This window comes from Belonocnema kinseyi, chromosome 4 (genome assembly GCF_010883055.1).
Source record: "Belonocnema kinseyi isolate 2016_QV_RU_SX_M_011 chromosome 4, B_treatae_v1, whole genome shotgun sequence".
NCBI classification, from domain to species: Eukaryota; Metazoa; Arthropoda; class Insecta; order Hymenoptera; family Cynipidae; genus Belonocnema; species Belonocnema kinseyi.
Window position 1 is genome coordinate 45,699,069 of NC_046660.1, and position 18,388 is coordinate 45,717,456.

At 31.9% G+C, this 18,388-nt stretch overlaps 1 protein-coding gene across 1 annotated transcript in view; it reads left to right on the plus strand.

The window, feature by feature from the left end:
• Positions 1 to 18,388, plus strand: part of LOC117171849 (metabotropic glutamate receptor 8-like) — a 697,914-nt gene that overhangs the window by 505,454 nt on the left and 174,072 nt on the right. The window contains exon 5 of the mRNA XM_033359484.1: positions 12,048 to 12,227. Coding sequence (XP_033215375.1) covers positions 12,048 to 12,227 — 180 coding nt within the window. The remainder of the gene's footprint in view (positions 1 to 12,047; positions 12,228 to 18,388) is intronic.

Here is an 18,388-nt window from a genome sequence, read left to right on the forward strand (position 1 = left end):
CCGAATTTTCGGTATTCCTAAGTTTTATCATTATGTATTATAACCCATTCTGAAATTTTACCTTTCTTAAATTTTATCCGTTCCGAAAAATGAACGGGTCCCGATCATACGACGTTTTTACGATATCGTAAAGACACCTTAACGACATGGACGTAGGACATTGTAAAGTTGTCGTAAAGATGTCGTAACGATGTCGTAAAGACGTCGCCAAATTTTGTGCACACTGAGCTTTAGTGGAACACAAAAGAAGCCAATATTGGGGCAAGAAAAAAGCCATGTATTTATCAAAATAAAATGGTGCAATTTACTTACAATTATAGAACCCATTAAAAAGCAAGAATGGATTGTTATAAATAATATGGCTTTTATTTTTCTTTCTTTTTTAGACAATGCATATCAACATGGAAATATTTTGATAAAAAAATAACAGGATATTATTAAATGAAATTAATGAATATTAAAAATATTGTTTATAAGCCCCACGCTTGCCGTTCAATTGATTATTTACTCTAAAAAAGTATTTTAAAGTAGCTTATTAAAACCTCCAATTTTAACCTCAAATTGTGCCAACTGCTCAGGTAAGTAATTTAATAGTAACTTATAAATTTAATTTTTCAATGAAACTAACAATTATGCATTGAAATTTAATATTATTGATTAATATTAAATATGATGAATATTAATAAGATTAATATTATTGATTCACTCGCAAATTCAACTGTTTGGCTTATTATTTTTTATTTTGATTTTATCTGAATTAAAATGAATACATGCATTGAAAAAGTATTCAAACAATTTCAATTATATTTTTTGTAACAATTTTATTTTCTGGTTGAAAATTAGTCTATTTAGGTTGAGGCTTCAATAGTTTTAATGCAAATTTGTTTTTTTTTCCTTTCAATTATTTTAACTGCTTTCAATAGTTAATTAAATTTGGTGTTGTTGAAATGACAGCTAGTAGGTTTCTTGATAAAAATCCACCTTTTTTGGTCAAAAATTTCTCAACGCGGTTTGTAAAAAATTCATCATTTTACTTAAAAACTCTACTTTTTGGTTGTTGATGAACTTTTTTGTTAAAAATTCATATTTTAGATTTAAAAATATAACTGGTTTTAGAAAACTCTTCTTTGTGGCTTGTGAATTCAATAATTTTATGTTTGAAAATTATATTATCATGATTGAAAATTCAAGAATTTGGTTGAAATATTTCTTCTCTTTTTAATGAAAAACCTTTTTACATTCTCATCAGAGAAGGGATTAGATTTATGTAAAATTTGACCCCCCCCCCCCCCCCCCCCCCCCCCCCCCCCCCCCAGTTTTTGTCAAATGTCCACGTTTTGAGACCCCCTGAATCCAAATAACAGGTTTTTACGAATGTGTCCGTCTGTATGTCTGCCTGTCTGTCTGTGAATACGATAACTTTTGAAAAAATTAATCAAAAAATTCATGATATGAAAAAAAGTCAAGAGAAGAAAAACTTTGCTTTTTGTAAGCCCTACAGGACTATGATAACAACTTTTTTAATTTGGTCGAGAAGTTGAATACTCCAAATTTGATCGTACCAAAAATAATGAAAAATCCAAAAATTCCATTTTTTGGTCAAACTATGCAAGATACGAAAAAAATGAAAAAGCTCAAATTGCGCGCCCTGGAAAAATCTATGAGACAAAATGAGACAAAACTTGTTCATCCAAAAAGAGATATAATTTTTTATAGGACAGTTAGTTTTCGCTTTAGTCGTAAAAAATAACATTATAAATAAAAATATTAAATTTGTTTGTAAAAACGACAAAAGGTATGAACTTAAATTACCAGACAAAAGTTGTTTGCCTAAAAAGACTTATAAATTCATTATTAATTATTTTTCAACATTACGAGTAGAGTTTCTTTTAATCTTAAAACATAAGATTAAAAATTAAAAAATTAACTTTTTGGAAAAAGCACAGAAAAGACGAAAGAGGACATAGGCTTCTACATAGGACCCTATATAGGCTCCTGTATTACACCCTATGCAGATGCGTAGTAATTTTTACTTAATCGTAAAAAATAACATTAAAAATAAAAAAAAATTATAAAAACAAGGAAATAAAAATTGGTATGATTTAATTTTTATGCATATTATGAATTTTAATGATATTCATTTATTGAAGCGAGACCTGTTTCAGAGCAGCTTAGAATATAATTTAAAGCAAAATAAGAAACGAATTTGATAAATATATAGTGATAAATAAATTATAAATACAATTTGCTTTTTATTTTGCAATTTTTTAATAAGTAATTCCTGGCAGAGTTGCATAAAAATGTATTAAAATTGATATAAAAGTGTTGTGTATAATGTAGAAAAGTAGACAGGTTGGGCAAAATCGAGTGCGAAGCACGAGATACGTGACGAGAATGCGTTCGTTAAAGCCAAAAGAGCTTTAACAAAATAGAGTTCAAAATCACAAAATTATAGTTGTCGGTTCGCTCACCTTTGATTTTAAAAGGTATGTGCCCGAATGCGCAAGAAATGCAAAGACTAAGCGCGGAGTGCGATTGCCATCAGTCGCGTGCCGTAGGTGCGCTCAAACTCTCGAGTTAAGCTTTTTTAACGAAAGAGAATTTACAATCACACAATTACAGTGGTGGATGTTTTGAGTCTTAGTTTTAAAATTTTTGCGTGAAAATTCGTTTTTTTTAATGAATTCAATTGCTTTTAATTCATAATTGAAACATGTTTTTGTTTAAATATCCACCATTATATTTTTAAATTAGAATTCATCTTTTTTATTAGGAAACTAGTCTATTTTATTTTAAAATTTAATAATTTGATAGAAAATTAAACTGTAAGGTTAACAAAAAAAGGTTAATTCTGATTAAAAAATACAATAGTTGACATGACAACCAAAAAAGTGTTTAATTACAAATTAAAAGCAGTTGATTTAATTAGAAAAAAACAACGAATTTTCAATAAAACTATTGAAGCCTCCATCTAAACAGATTAATTTCCAACCACATTCGCATTTTTGATCAAGAAATATATTTATAATTAAAAAGACAAATTCTCAACCGAAAAAGACGAATTTGCAACAAAATAGTTCATATGTTAATGAAAAAAGATTTTGTGGTCCAAAAAGAAAAGATAGTTTTTTCAAAATATATATATTTTTATCTCGAAAGTATAAATTTTCAATAGTAAAGTTAGTTCACTTAATTTATTTAAAAAAGTAAATCGATAATATTAATCTTATCAATATTTATAATGTGTAATATTAGTGTATAATACTAATAATATGTTAATTAAAATAGAGTTTCAGTCCCCTTAGCACTACTATGACAGTGTTTAGTCCAGCAGTAAAGGAGGTTGATATTCTCATATTGAGGCTGCTCCAGCCCAAAACCCTTTTTCACCAGGTTCTAGGGACTTGAATAATAGATTGAATTTGTAAAAGCAAAATAGATATTAAGCTGGGTATTCGTGAAGCCGGCACAGTATGCGATCGGACCAGTTTAGGGGTGGATCATTTCAAAATCATTCGTTTCTACGACCACCCCCTGTCATTCTGTTATTCCTCATCCCATGTCCTTATCCATTTCTCCCACATATTTACAAAGTTCTAATACTAGCTTCCCCCCAAGATTGTACAGATTGACTGATTATACCCGAGATCACTCCACCTTTGCCAATGATCTCTTTAAGCTGCTTTCGCTGCATCATAGTTCAAAGTATGTTCTAAGTTCTCTTGCAGCGACTCGCATAGCCTGCATTTTACTTCTGGGTAACCTTTGTTCCCCGCCTTTCCGATGTTACCACGATGTTACCACGATGTTTCTGACATTCCCCTTCTTTAGATGCTCTACTATTTTTTCCTTGATCATTTTACTCTTGAAGATTTCCTTCCGCATACGTTGTAACAGTTCTACGCCCTTTTTCTCTTCTATCGACGCTAGTAACTACCTCCTCATGTTGGACAGTTTTCTGTTTCTAATCGCTCTAAGTTGTTCTTTCAGACAGACTTTAAATAGTCTATCTTCCTCTAGGTTGCAAATTCTACCACAATACAAGAGAACCATACGTTTTGCCTCTAAATATAGACTTTTTTTCGCGCTTCATTCGCTCCTGAAGTAGTTAAGTGTATTTCTTGTGACTCCCATCCTCATTTTAATTATTTCTCCTTGCACTCTTTCCATCTTATCCTCTCTAGTTAAGCCACAAATTTCCACTCCAAAGGTTGCCCTCAATTTCCCTAGTGTATTTAGAACGTAGAGTCCACCTTTTAAGGACCTCAGCTCTTCTCTCATTATTTACCCTCATTCCGCGTTTCTTGCTTGAATTCCCTTCCCTAACATTTTTCTAGTGTGATTCCCATAAGTGTTTCTCGAAGAGAACCAGAATCCCAATTAATTAAAGCTGTTGAATAGCTAAATTTCCTTACCGTAACTCACCCACTTCTCCCTGTTTTTTCTCTAGCCCCCCCCCCCCGTAATATAACTATTTTTGTTTTATCTACGTTAATCTCTAGTTTGTTGCCCTCAAAACATCTTTCTCCTGTCCTGAGCATACTGCTTAGTTCTTCTCCATCATTAACAGCAATCACTATACCATCGGTGTATTTCAAGCAGTGAACTTTCTCATTTCTTATTACCGCCACGCTCCCTCACCCTTGGCTTTCCATTCCTCGTCGATATCGTCAACGAATATGTTAAATAGAGCTGAACTGAGGGGAAAACCCTGTCTTACGCCCCTCCCTGTTACAAACCTACCTGTGAATTCCTCTCCTGTAATTATATCATTCTCTGTATTCTTATATATGCTCTTTACCATGTCTTAAAACCTTCCGCTAATTCATTTTTTTCCACAATTTCTGCAGGAGCAGGTCTCTGTCTACTGTATTTAATGTTGCTCTTAGATCAATAAATGCTGCATACAGCTTTCCTTCCTTGTTTTTAATTCTATTGCCCACTAGTGAATTTAAAATAAATATTTGCTCTGATGTCCCTCTCCTTCTTCTGAAGCCCCCTGACTCTCTCAGTTTACCTACCTCCTTTGACCAGTTATTGAGTATATCCGTCATTATTCCCGCTAAAATTTTGTAACCCAAATCCAACAGTAGTATTCCCTTATAATTTTTGACATTTTCGTTCCCTCTCTTGTGGATTAAAAAAATATCTGCGGTTTCCCAGCCTTCCCTCAGCGTCCTTTCGTCCTTTCTCTTTTGAACTTCAGTTTTTTTATTCTCTCCCCCATTTTTTAGGAAAATTTTTAAAAAGTTGAATGTTTTATACCTCTTATTCTTATATGCTTATCCAACCCAGTCATACTCATTCTGCTGCAAGCCTTCCATTTTTTTATCATCCCTGATTCCCTGGCTGCTTCTTTGATGTTTTTTTTAAATTTCATCCATCTTAAGCCTAAGTCCGTCGCCCTCCTGCTTCCACCCACCTCACCGCCATAATTTCTTCATAAGCTATTGTTCTCTCTGTATTCTATAATAACTTTTCCCTGATTTCTCTCATCCTGTGTTCCGAATAGGTTCCTGCTCTCGCTGCTTGGTCCCACCAGAAGTTTTTCCCCTTTCGCTCCTAGGTTCCTTAATTAAAAATCACACTCCTAGGTGATCGGAGACGATCGTGGGCCGACTGTGGATCTCACTCAGAACATCATCTTTCTCCTCGTGTAAGACTAGATCAATTACCGAATCACTCCCGTCTCCCTGATCCCTCACGTAAGTTATGTCCCCTTCCAATCTCGTTCAAAAACTCCATTTACTATAATTAAACCTTCTGAACGACAGAAATTTATCAACCTCCTTCCCTCTTAGTTCACTTTTTTATCCGTAGATATTCTCAGAAACTTTTCATCTTCATCTCCCGCTTGTCTGTCCCCTACTCTCGCTTTTAAATTCCCGGTAACTAAGATACCTTCTCCTAGTTCTCTTCCATCATCTACTTTCTCTTTAATTTGACTAAGGATCTTTTTGGTTCCTCGTTATTATAACTCGCAACTATTCTTCACTTTTTGACGTTGAATAATCTTATTCCTGAGACAATTGCGCTATTTGTCCAAGTCTCGATCCTAATTCCTCCCCCTAAATTCACTTGACGTCCACCAATATTCTCCCCTTCCCCCTCCCTTTTTGATTGCTTCCTTATGTTCCCACCTTTACTTGCCGCCTATTTTATTCAGTTCATTTATTAAGGATCCCTGTTTATATTTATCTACCCAGGTATCTAGCGTCATTATAATTTCAATGTTTTTAACACCATTATAAATCCTTTTTATATTGTTCTCTTTTAACCCCGCAATATTCCAACAGGTCGCTGTGATAAAACCATTGCCCTCACCCCCATACAATAATCAGAAAATATTACTATTATTATTTACATTATTTATCTCGCTGCCCCTGTTAACTGGACTTTCTTTTTCCATCAGCATAAATTTTCTCAAACGTCGTTGAATCTGCTCTCAACTGGTACCAGTTTCCGTCAATCCAAATCTTTTGCTGGAAGTGCTTAACAAGCACTCATCTGCCTTGACTTGTCACCTCGTTTGCCAGGGCATTTAACCATTTATTTATGTCCTTCTGCCTCCAATTGAAATCATATGTGACCACGATCGATGCTCTTTCAGATATCCTAAGTTCTCTCTTTTCATTAGCGATCTTTTCTTCATGCAATTCGCCAGATACAACAGTACCCCACCTTCAGCCAGTCCAGTTGCAGAAGTCACGCTAATACTTAGGCCAGTTAGCCTCTTTACTAAAGAACAAAAATCCAGAGCTTCCACACCCATTTGCTCTGCCAGCCCCTTCACTACAATATAGTTCCTGCTTTTTTTCCTCATTTTTTTCTCGTAGGCCCATACCCCCTTTTTTATTTTTCTGGAGCATTTTTCGTAAGAGATATCCCTTCCAGTGAATCTGTCAAGATGTTGAAGTTTGGATCTCCTTTGTTTGGGGCTTTTCTTGGCTTGCTTGATGCAGTTCTCTCTTCGACTACTTTTTTAATAGCGTTGCCCCCCCCCCCCCCCCACACTTCTAGTGTCCCTTGCCAGAACTTCAGAATGATCCTTTCGGTCCTTTTTCAACAACTTTGCGCACTTAAATAGTTTGGTTGACACTTCCTGGAAACCTTTAGCCATCCAATTCTTCAAGGCCACCATCGAAGTTTGCAAGCTGTCTACTTTTTTCTGAAGAACGTCCAGTTTTTCAGTAAAAAGTCCAGTGGCTAGTACATCAACGCGTATTATGTGGTTCCCACCACCGGCTGTACTTTGCCGGCCATTGCGTCCTGCCACTTGTTGTCCAATTGTTTTAACTTGCGAGCCCACCAATTTTTTAGTCTGCCCTCAATCTCATTCAGCACCTCCCTCCATTTTTCTTGGCACTTACCACAGTCAAAATATTCCCTACTGGTCCCCGCGTCTGCGAACTCTTCCGATTCTCCTGAGGTCTCTTTTCCCCTATAGTGACCCTTGGACACTGGCCCCTCCTCCTCCGCTGAAGGAATTGTACTCAGTCTTTCCCTTGTTTGAAAGAAATATGTCTTATCATCTTTCGCTTTCACACTTCTAAAAAAATCATAAATTATTTGCCCTGCCCCTATTCAAGCTTGCTGGGGCGCCCCTCTATTTCTTTTTGTTTAATCTCCAGTCTCTTCCTATAGATTTAGCACTAAACTACCTTCCACATCCTCAGGGTTCTCATCTGTCGCTAGGCCCATCGATCCATCTAGCGGAACTCCCGTGTAATCACTTGTAGAGCTGTCTGCTTCGTTGGTGGGAAGGATTCCTTCCCCTCTTCCCTCCCCACTGTAATTAACCTCACTGTCCGCATTATTCCTAACCTTGAGGGAAAATTACTCACTTCCAGAATCACTCCGTCACTAACAGAAGGAAAATAATCCCCGCAAAAATGATTATCTCCTAGCGTTTAGGGACCGTTCATAAACTACGTTACCACTTTAGGGGTGGGGGGTCACGCCGAAACCTACGGTTATTAACAGGGGGAGGAAGGGCAGTGTGAATATAACGTTACCAAACATTATCTTGACTTTATGGGCCAAGATAGCGTTTCATTATCACGTTTCCCGATGAGAAATTTAAACGAATTTATTGAATTTTCCGACAGATGGCGCTATAACAATACGGTATTTTTATCTCCGTTTCCGGAATGTGTTAATGTTTCGTTGTCCTCGGTGAATGGATGATCAAAACCATCAAAACGAACAAGTCCATTCCGGCCGGCGAGAATCACTTTCTTATTTTCATTTTTCTTGATTCATTATCGAACTACACGATCACGTGGACATATATTGTCAAATGAACTTGCCAAAAGCGCAAACTAACGCAGAATAAACGTAAAATCCAGGTTCAGCAAATGGCTACGTTACTTTAGCGGGGGGGGGGCAGAAAACCCTACGGTTATAAACCAGGGGGAGGGGGGAGTCAAAAAATGTCCAAATTTGGTAACGTAGTTTATGAACGGTCCCTTAGATGGCACTTGGAAAACATCTCCAGCACCAAGCCCGTTTCTGGATGAAAGATAACCGTCAACCAAAGCAAAAAATTACAGACCGACGCCAAGCTTCGACATTGGAAATTGCATATTGTTATAAATTTAATTCTTAAACGTATTAAAAATATGGAAAAACTTTATTTTTTCTATTATCGTAGGAAAGGGGGAGGGTCAGTAAGGCCGGTTTTTGGCCTAATTTATTTTTGGACCAAAAAATCTGAAAAAATCATGGTAGTATCTTATAAGTATCCCGAGTCGATTGCACGCTAAACGGACTACCCTCCACCCCCCAGCCACCTCCACCGCCCTTCAAAAATTGGAAACACCTCTACCCACCAACTGTATTTTCGAGAGATTTGACACTCTTAAACATGTATTCTGAGGTTAGCTCGGGTTTACTATGGTTTTCGGGGTCGCCGAATACAAGTCTGGCGTCCTTTGACTTTTATCGCGTCAGGTTCAAAGTCATTGGAAGGTCAAATCGAGAGAAAACGGTAAAAAAATCCAAAAAAATACGTTATAGGTTTTTGGAGTCGCTGATTACGAACCTGGTGTCCGCTGACCTTTATCGCGTCAGGTTCAAGGTCATGACCTTGAACCTGGCGCGATAAAAGTCAAAGGACGCCAGATTTGTATTCGGCGACCTCGAAAACCATAGTAAACCCAAGCTAACCTCAGAATACATGTTTAAGAGTGTCAAATCTCTCGAAAATACAGTTGGTGGGTAGTGGTGTTTCCTATATTTGTAGGGGGGTGGGGGTGGCTAGGGGGTGGAGGGTAGTCCGTTTAGCGTGCAATCGACTCGGGATACTTATAAGAAACTACCATGATTTTTTCAGATTTTTTGGTCCAAAAATAAATTAGGCCAAAAACCGGCCTTACCGACCCTCCCCCTTTCAATAATACACGAGTTTGCGGTAAGATATGAGGAAAGTTTTGATATACAAAAAAATGGCGAATTTCGGAGCAGTTGATTCTCAGATTTTGAGGCTCATATGTATTTGATTACACAGGCACACCAAAAAAAGGGTCTTGTCCGAATCTGGAGTTGGTTTGACCCGGTCAGGTCGCATTTAGTTCTGAAACCCAAAAAAATGATGAAAGTTAGAACATTCACGGAAACACCCAGAAAGCGAAGCGGTTATGTGTTTTCGATGTCGCTGAGTCCAAATTTCAAGTTCATTTAACTTGGCGAGGTCGCATTCCATTTATAACCTTGAAACAAATAAATTTAAACACTCAAAACTGTCCCTAACACACCCTCACGCCCACCTGCAAGGCAAATCTGAAAACGAATGATTCTACACATACCCTTTCGGGGCAGTTGTCATCATGACAGTATCTTTCAAGGCAGCAGGATTTTGTGCTACAGACTGATAACCTTGCTCAAAGAATGACTAACAAGTTTTATGTAGCGGACGCTGAATAGAAACAATTTATGTCGAGAACAGTTTTCAGCGTTTTAAGATTTTTTTAGGTTATGAATGCAATGCGATCTCGCCGAGTCAAATGAACTTTAACTTTGGACTCAGCGATCCTGAAAACATATAACCGGTTTACTTTCTGGGTGTTTACATGAATTTTCCAACTTTCGTCATTTTTTTTTTGAGATTACGAACGAAATGCGACCTGACCGAGTCAAATCATCCCCGGCTTTGGATTCAGTGACCACAAAAACGTATACAAATGTTTATCTCGTCTGGTGGAAAAGACATTTTTTTCTTGTGCCTGTATTATTTTTTACTAAATGTGTAACTTCTCAGAACGAAAATAAATAGTGGTAATAAATTCAAAGGAACTTAAAAAATACTAAAAAATTATTACTTTTATGATTTATGTTGGAATATAAAAGAAACTTAACAATATTTATTATCGTTACAGTATTAGACACACTTTTTAAGTTGTCCCCGTAACGGGTTTTTACGTTATTTATGAAAGTAAAAACTAGCAAGATAAATTAATTCATGAATTCAAACTGTAAGGCATGCAAAAAAAGAAAAAAATATTGTTAGGAAATTAGTAATACATTTTTATAGAAAAAAATCTACAATAGAATTCTAAGTCTCATTTAGGTGGTCTAGATCAGTGATTTTATTAAGACAACTATCAAGTTCTTTTTTAATAAAAACCATTCAAGAAAAGACTCTTTTAGTAGAATTAATTCTATTAGTTCTTTTCGTATAATATGTAAAGACATTTTTGGTTGTTCAATTTAACATTTGCTACTACTAGAAATAAAAAGGTTTCTAATTAATATAAATAATATAAATAAATATATAAATAATAAAATATAAATAAAAACGGTTTCTAATTGATCTTTGTCTAGTTTAAGTATTTGATAAAGTTTATAATTATTAATTAATTAATAATAAAGAACTTGAATTATTAATTAGGTTTTTGTTGTTAAGTTCTTTTATTCTATTAATTATTCAAAAATTGAATATTTTACTATTTTTAAGTTATTATTATGAATTTTATTTTTTATTATTTATTAAATTTCTATATTATTATCTTGGGCCCTGTCCAAGATCCCCTTCCCCCCTTTAACAAAACCTTACAAACTATTTACAACTCCCCCCTTACTTAACGTTATTTTTATTTTCCAGCAATGTTTTTTTTAGTTATTATTAGCAGAATCAGGCTGGATGTTCAATTTTCTACTATAAACGATGGTTTTTTAACATAATACTTAAATTTTTTAAAAATTACATTTTTAACATAATAGTTGCATTTTCAACATAAAAAGATACATTTTTAACAGAAAAGTATCATACTTTATATTTTAATAAAAAAAGATAATATTTATAAAAAAAAATGTGTTAAACAAATAGACGAATTTTAAAGAAATAAATATTTCTCATTCAAGAAGTTTTTCTAAATTGTTAAATCTCCAAACATGGTTTTCCAAATTTGGTCGTTGATTTCTTGGTTTTATTTTCAGGAATTCTGCACATTAATTTGATTATTGGACGTTAAATAAAATTTTAAATTTGATTTCAATCTCATTTAAATTTCTTTAACTTTAATTCTCTTATTGTTCTTTTATTTTCATTAATTGAAAATATGATGCATTTGATGCGCCTGGGAAGGAGCAAGCCGCCAAGATGCAAGTGAGTGCACCCATGCTGGACTGAATATAAGCGCTATCGGCTTACCATGGGTACACTTACGGTAGCGGTGTAGTCCTTCTCAGGCGCATGAAACGCATCATATTTTCATTTTATTAAAAAAAATACCAACAAAACCCAGACTATTTTTCGAAAAACCCCTCCATGAGAGATTTTATTTAGCCCTTTAGATGATGTGTTTAAAATATGACATCAAACAATTAACCATTGTAGGACAAAAGTTGTCAATTTTAATACATGAACTAAAAATCAAGCCCTTGGAAGCGCCTTAAGGTTTTTTTTTGAGATAGAGAAAATGAAACTTTCCTCAGAAATTCCCATATAAATTATAGTGAGTAATTTGGACATTTATCCTATCTTCGCGGACCACTAGCTGAAGATCATGTAGATGATTGATCGGTCGACCCTTTTCTTGTTTTTTCAGATACCACAAGTCAGCTATGCGTCGACGAGTACCGAACTCTCCGATAAAAACCGTTTCGAGTATTTCAGCAGGGTTGTTCCTCCCGACAATTTTCAAGCTCAAGCGATGGTTGAGGTTGTGCACGAACTCGGATGGAAATATGTCTCCACCGTCGCTGTAGAGGGTGATTATGGGGAGAAGGTGAGTTTGGGGTGAGTTTGGGGTGAGTTTGGGGTGAGTAAGGAGTCGCCCACAAATAACGTCATATCTTCAGCTTCAGTCGAGAAAAAAATGTATATGGCTATCCGTTTTTCACTTAAAATATGTCACAGTAGCTTCAATTCATATTCAAAATTTAAGTTTTCAGTTTCGAATAGACAGTATTTTCCTTCACGATGCACAGTAGCGTGAAATAAAAAAAACGAGGTTCAAACTGACCTTTAGAACGAAATTATGCACCGATTATAGATTTTTTGTTTTTGAACAATTCCAGACCTAATTTTTCAAAATATGGTAATAGTAGATTTTTCTTATACTTGTCACTTGCATTCAATGCAGAGAAACGTAAGAAAGAAAAAATATTTTGAAATTGTCAAATTATTATTAAAAACATTTAGTATTAACAAATAATAAAGATTAGGGGATATTCGTCTCCAAAGTATATTTCTGGGCTGAAATGCCTTGCCATTATTATAATTTTATAAACAAATTACATCGCAGACATTTATAGATAGAAAAAAATAGTTTTTTCTTTTAATCTTTTTGTAATTACATTTTCAATTATTTCTTTAAAATAAATTTCACTACTCATAAATATTTGCTTATTTTATGAACATATTATATAAACAAATATACATATTATGCCGTTTTAAGCGAAAATAAATTGTTTTTTTCTGAGTTTGCTGAAAATATATTGCCAATAATTATTACTGAGAAAATTAATATTTTTGCAAAATGTTTTCTTCAATTTTTCTATATTTTTCGCTTTCTATGGAGTATACAATAGCTCATAGCCACCTTAAGAGATGCGGAACAGTCCACAATAATCTTTTTTACGTATTGAATTTGTGGAATTCTAAGCCCGTTACCGAAAAATGATAAAAATGAAATTATATTGCCAATGATTATTTCAGCATAATTTTTTAATGCGTCAATATTTGTTTATTTTACTAACAAATTGTATGAAAAAATGCACATTAGAGGCGTTTTTAAGAAAAGAAATAGTTTTCTTTTCTTCTATTCTTGCTAAAATTATATTAAAAATGATGTTTTTAGAAAACATTTGGCAATTTTTCCTATTTGTTCATTTAATAAGCAGATGATATTAACAATTGTAAATTTTACACAACTGTGGATAAAAAGAAAGCAGTTTTCATCGAATTTATGTTAAGAAAAACAAACAAAAACGGAATTCTTGTATTTTTATCATTTTCATTTTTCATTTATTATTACAGAGATAATTTTAAAAAATGAACAAATTTAAATTCTTTATAAATTCGATTTATTATATTGCTTGAAAAGAGTGAATGTAAAAACTATGATCGTAAACGGCTTAAGGATTCAGAATTATAATGTCTGCAATGTGGATCTGTTTAATGAAATTGTAAAAAAAAATTAATATATTATATTTGTTGATAAAAATTCATATTAGAAGCATAGCCATTATAGCTTAAACAAGACAACAAGAAACAAAATTTCCTGGTAATGAATTCCTACAATGTGAATTTTTAAAATCATTTGTTTATAAATTTTGCGAATTCTGTTTTATCGAGAAATGTTGTAAAGGACATCAGTTGTCCTGTGATTTTAACAATACTAGATTCAATAACGATTTTTCTGCCTATAAAAAATAGAACATACATTCGATTATCTAATTTGCAAATAAAATAAACAAAAAGTAAGGAATAACAACATTTTTTTTGGCAATTCATTGTCAATATTGTTTTAAAAATAATGAAAGAAAGAGCGATTTCTCTCATCTAAAAAATTCAGTCCTGAATTAAATTTGAAAAAATCGGAAATCGGTGATTATAATTCTGTTTTTAAATGTCATTTTATACCTCGTTTTTTATTTCACCTCACTATGTGGTGGGGCTCAACCATATTTAAAATTTTAGTTTTAAGTAAATGTGATGTTTTATTGTTTATGATATAATGACATATTGTTTAACATTTTTCAAATAGATGCTGTTATCAAATGTTGTTTTCTCTTATCCTGCGAGCATTTTAAGATGCAAATGAAAAAAATCGTAGAGACGTTTTTTTAAATAGTTGATTTTTGTATTTAATTACTAAAAAACGAAGAAGCCAATTTAATATTATATATGATAAATATTGTTTAAGATTTTTTTTACTACAATTTCGTAATTGAATGTGGTTGTTTTTCAACCACGAATATATTTTAAATTGAAAAATAAAATCATAGGAGCAGCTCTTTCTAAAAACTTAGGGTTAAATAAATGCGGAATGCCAACTTTTAAATGATAAAAAATATTTTATTTTTTATTTAAAATTGTATTGCGCCTGAAAATTAAACTTTAATTAAAATTACCAGTAATATATTTTTTTAATTCCCGCAAGCAGACTATTCTCCGTTGAAATTCATATTCAGTAAATGAAATTTTATCACGGTATCAAAAATATGCTAAAAAATTCAATTTCTTGTATATGTGTAGAATTGCTTCATTTTAATTTAATTCAAAAGTCTACTTTTTTCAAACCGATTCTCTGATAATTTTTATTTTTTGTGCTAAATTGATCATAAAATTACAGACCATCACAATTAAATAAAAAATTTCAATTTCTTGTATTGTGTAGAATTGCTTCACTTTAATTTAATTCAAAAGTCTACTTTTTCAAACCGATTCTCTGATAAATTTTATTTTTTGTGCTAAATTTATCATAAACTTACAGACCATCACAATTAATTTAAAAAATTCTAAAACAATATTTGCAACATAATATGCTGACAATATCTCAATTTATTAGTAACTAAATGTAAAAATAAAGTTTTTTTTGTAAAAGCACTCCCAAGATTATTTTTATATTTATCTTCAAATGTTTGTGAGACCGTCTCTTTCAGGAAACGTCCATTAGAAATCCCTAAAAATCGGCTAAATCTTCCAAATTCTTTGAAATCTTTCAAAATTTAATGAGATCTCTTGAAACCTTTAAATTATTCTAAAATTCATTAAAATCTTTAAAATCCATGAAAATCTTCAAACCCAGTGAAAATATTTTGATATCACATCAAATCTTTAAAAATCCTTTAGAAACCCGTGATGCATTTCAATAATTACAAAATGTCGACGAAATTCAATGAAATTTCTAAAGCTTTTAAAAGATTTCAAGAGATTTCAAGGGATTTCAAAATATTTGAATAAATTACAAACAAGAAATTTCAGAGAAAATCTCAAGTTTTTCAAGCGATTTTATGAAATTTTAATGGGCTTCACACAGTTTAATTAGATTTCAAGAAATTTTATGAAATCTCCAAAGATACCGAAGGATTTCGACAGATTTTAAGGGATTTTTAAGGCTTTTAGAAATTAGGAATGATTTTTTGAATTTTAAACGAATTTAATTGTTTTAAACGGATTTTAAGAGACTTGAGGAGCTATTAAATTATTTAAAAATATTTTAAAAAAAAGTTTTTAATTGGATTTATAAAATTCAAAGGCACTTGAAAGAATTTTAAAAGATTGGCAAAGATTTCTGAATATTTAGGAGATTTTAATCGATTTTAAGAGATTGAAGGGGGTCTTGATAATTTCCCGATATTTCGAAGGATTTTAAGAAAATTTAAAAGATTTAAAATTATATCCACGGATTTTAGAAAATCTGAACAGATTTCAAAGATTTAACGAAATTTGCAAGGATTTCCGAATATTTTAATTGATTTTCAGGAATATTTAGGATTTTTAGGGAATTAAAAGGGATTTTTATGGAATTTTTCAGATTTTAAGTGATTTTACGTATTTCAATAGATTTCACGGAATTACAAAGAATTTAAATGGGTTTCCACAATTTTTAGAGGATTTCAAGAAATTTCGAATTATTTGCAGAGAAGACAAGGTATTTAAAATAACTAAATTTAAAAAATAATGATTAAAGAATTACAAGTGACACCAAAGTATTTTTACAAATTTTAAAGAATGTCAGGTAATTTCAATGGGATTTCCAGGATTTGCAAGAATTTCAAGGGATTATAAAATGTTCAGAAAGATTTCAAAGGTTTTTAAAACGAATTTAGTAGATTTTAAGAGATCTAAAGTATTTCATGTAATTTCGCGGGATTTGAAAAACAGTAATACAATTTACAAGGATTTATAAGAATATATCTGGATAGTAAAGAATTCTGCAAGAGTTTTAAAAATGTAATGAAACTTCAAAGGATTTTAAAGATTATCAGGGATTTTGAGGGATTTTCAAGAATTTAGATAAATTATAAGGGGTTTTTATTGGATTTTGGCAATTTCAAGCAGTTAAAGAATTTGAACTATGTCCACGATCAATTTCCATAGTTGTCAGGGATTTTAATATATTTGCAAATATTTAGAAACAAGTCGTGGGTTTTCAAAGGATATTATTAAAGAATTTTAAGTGATACCGAAATATTTTGTCCAATTTTAAAGAATCGCAGGGGATTTTGATAGGGTTTTAAGATTTGCAGGGCTTTTAAGGGATTTCGAAAGAAATTAAATTTATAATTCAAAATATTTCAAAGTACATCCATGGATTTTAGAGGATTTTCTAAAATTTCTTCGAATTAAGTAAAGTTTTGAAGAATTTTCGAATATTATAATGATTTTCTAGGAATTTAAATAGATTATATAAATTCTAATGGGATTTTAGCGATTTCAACCATTTACAAATATTTCAAAAGATTTAACGAAATCTCAAAGAATTTAAATGGATTTCCACAGTTTCACAATGATTTGGACATATTTTCAGGGAGCCGATAATTCACATAAAAAAATTTCTTATGTTCAAAAAATTTTAAGGTACAAAGAAAATATGTCAAAAAATATTCCCAGTTATAATTTATTTCAAAATAATTTTTGGGGAAACTTTGATTCAAATGAAGTACAAAAATGTAGTTGCTGGTCTTCTGATACATTTTCGAAAATTTCAGTCCAAAATTTCATTAACAAACAAAGTTTTTTAAAAATTCAAAATGGTGCGTTTTTGCGCTTTAATTTTAATTTTAAAGTTGAATTACATGTGTCAGTACCGCGTTTCTTCGCTTGTAGCAATGTCTAATATAGTAATATAACCTAATAATATAAATGATTAATAATAAATTAAAACGAAAATTTTTCGAAAATATTCCTGGACAAAAGAAAGGAGGATATTACATATTGTTTCGAAAAAAGATCATTATATGCTATTATTTATGTTTATTGTTATATTATATTATGTTATCAATAACATAAAAATGGTTGAAACTGCCTATGTTTTATAGAGTAACATTATTTAAGGATATTTCAAAATTATATTATAAATAAACAAAATTATTGTAAACAAATTATTTCTTGAAAGAATGTTTTTTTTCTATTTTTCGTAATTTTATAAAGTTATATCAAAAGAAATTTGGATGAAAACAATATAATCATGAAGGCATTTCTTCTTGAGATTATTATTCTGAATATTACAAACAAATGTAATAAACAAATTTAACAAACAAATTAATTATTCAGCCATTTTTCGATAAAAATATTCGTTTTTTTCGATGTCATTTTTTTAATGGTGAACTTTATGATAATTTTAGAAAAATTCATAATTCGTTTATTTACATTAGTAAATTTGTAAACAAATGCATTATTTGGGCATTTTTCGACAGAAAAATTACGTTTTTTCTTAATGTCAGACTTTTGATTGGGCACGTAATGATACTTATTGATCAATTCTATATGATGCTTTAAACAAATTTAATAATCACGCATTATTTGGGCATTTGTCGACGAGAAAGCTTTTTTTCAATTTCAGTTCATTCAGTTTAAGTTTCTCCTTATTTTCATTCTTTTAATAAGTCGACAGCTTCAGGATAATTCATTTGTTTTTTTAATTTGTTTTGAAAAAATATATAGAATTTATCAACTAATTATGAATTTTCCTTAAATTAACATGCAGTGCCAATTAGAAAGACTGACATCGTTCAAGGTCATGACCTTGAACCTGACTCGATAAAGGTCAGCGGACACCAGGTTCGTAATCAACGACCCCAAAAACCTATAACATATTTTTTTAAATTTTTTACCGTTTTCTCGATTTGACCTTCAAATGACCTTGAACCTGAAGCGATAGAGTTCAACGGATGCCAGATTCGTAATTAGCGACTCCAAAAACCTATAACGTATTTT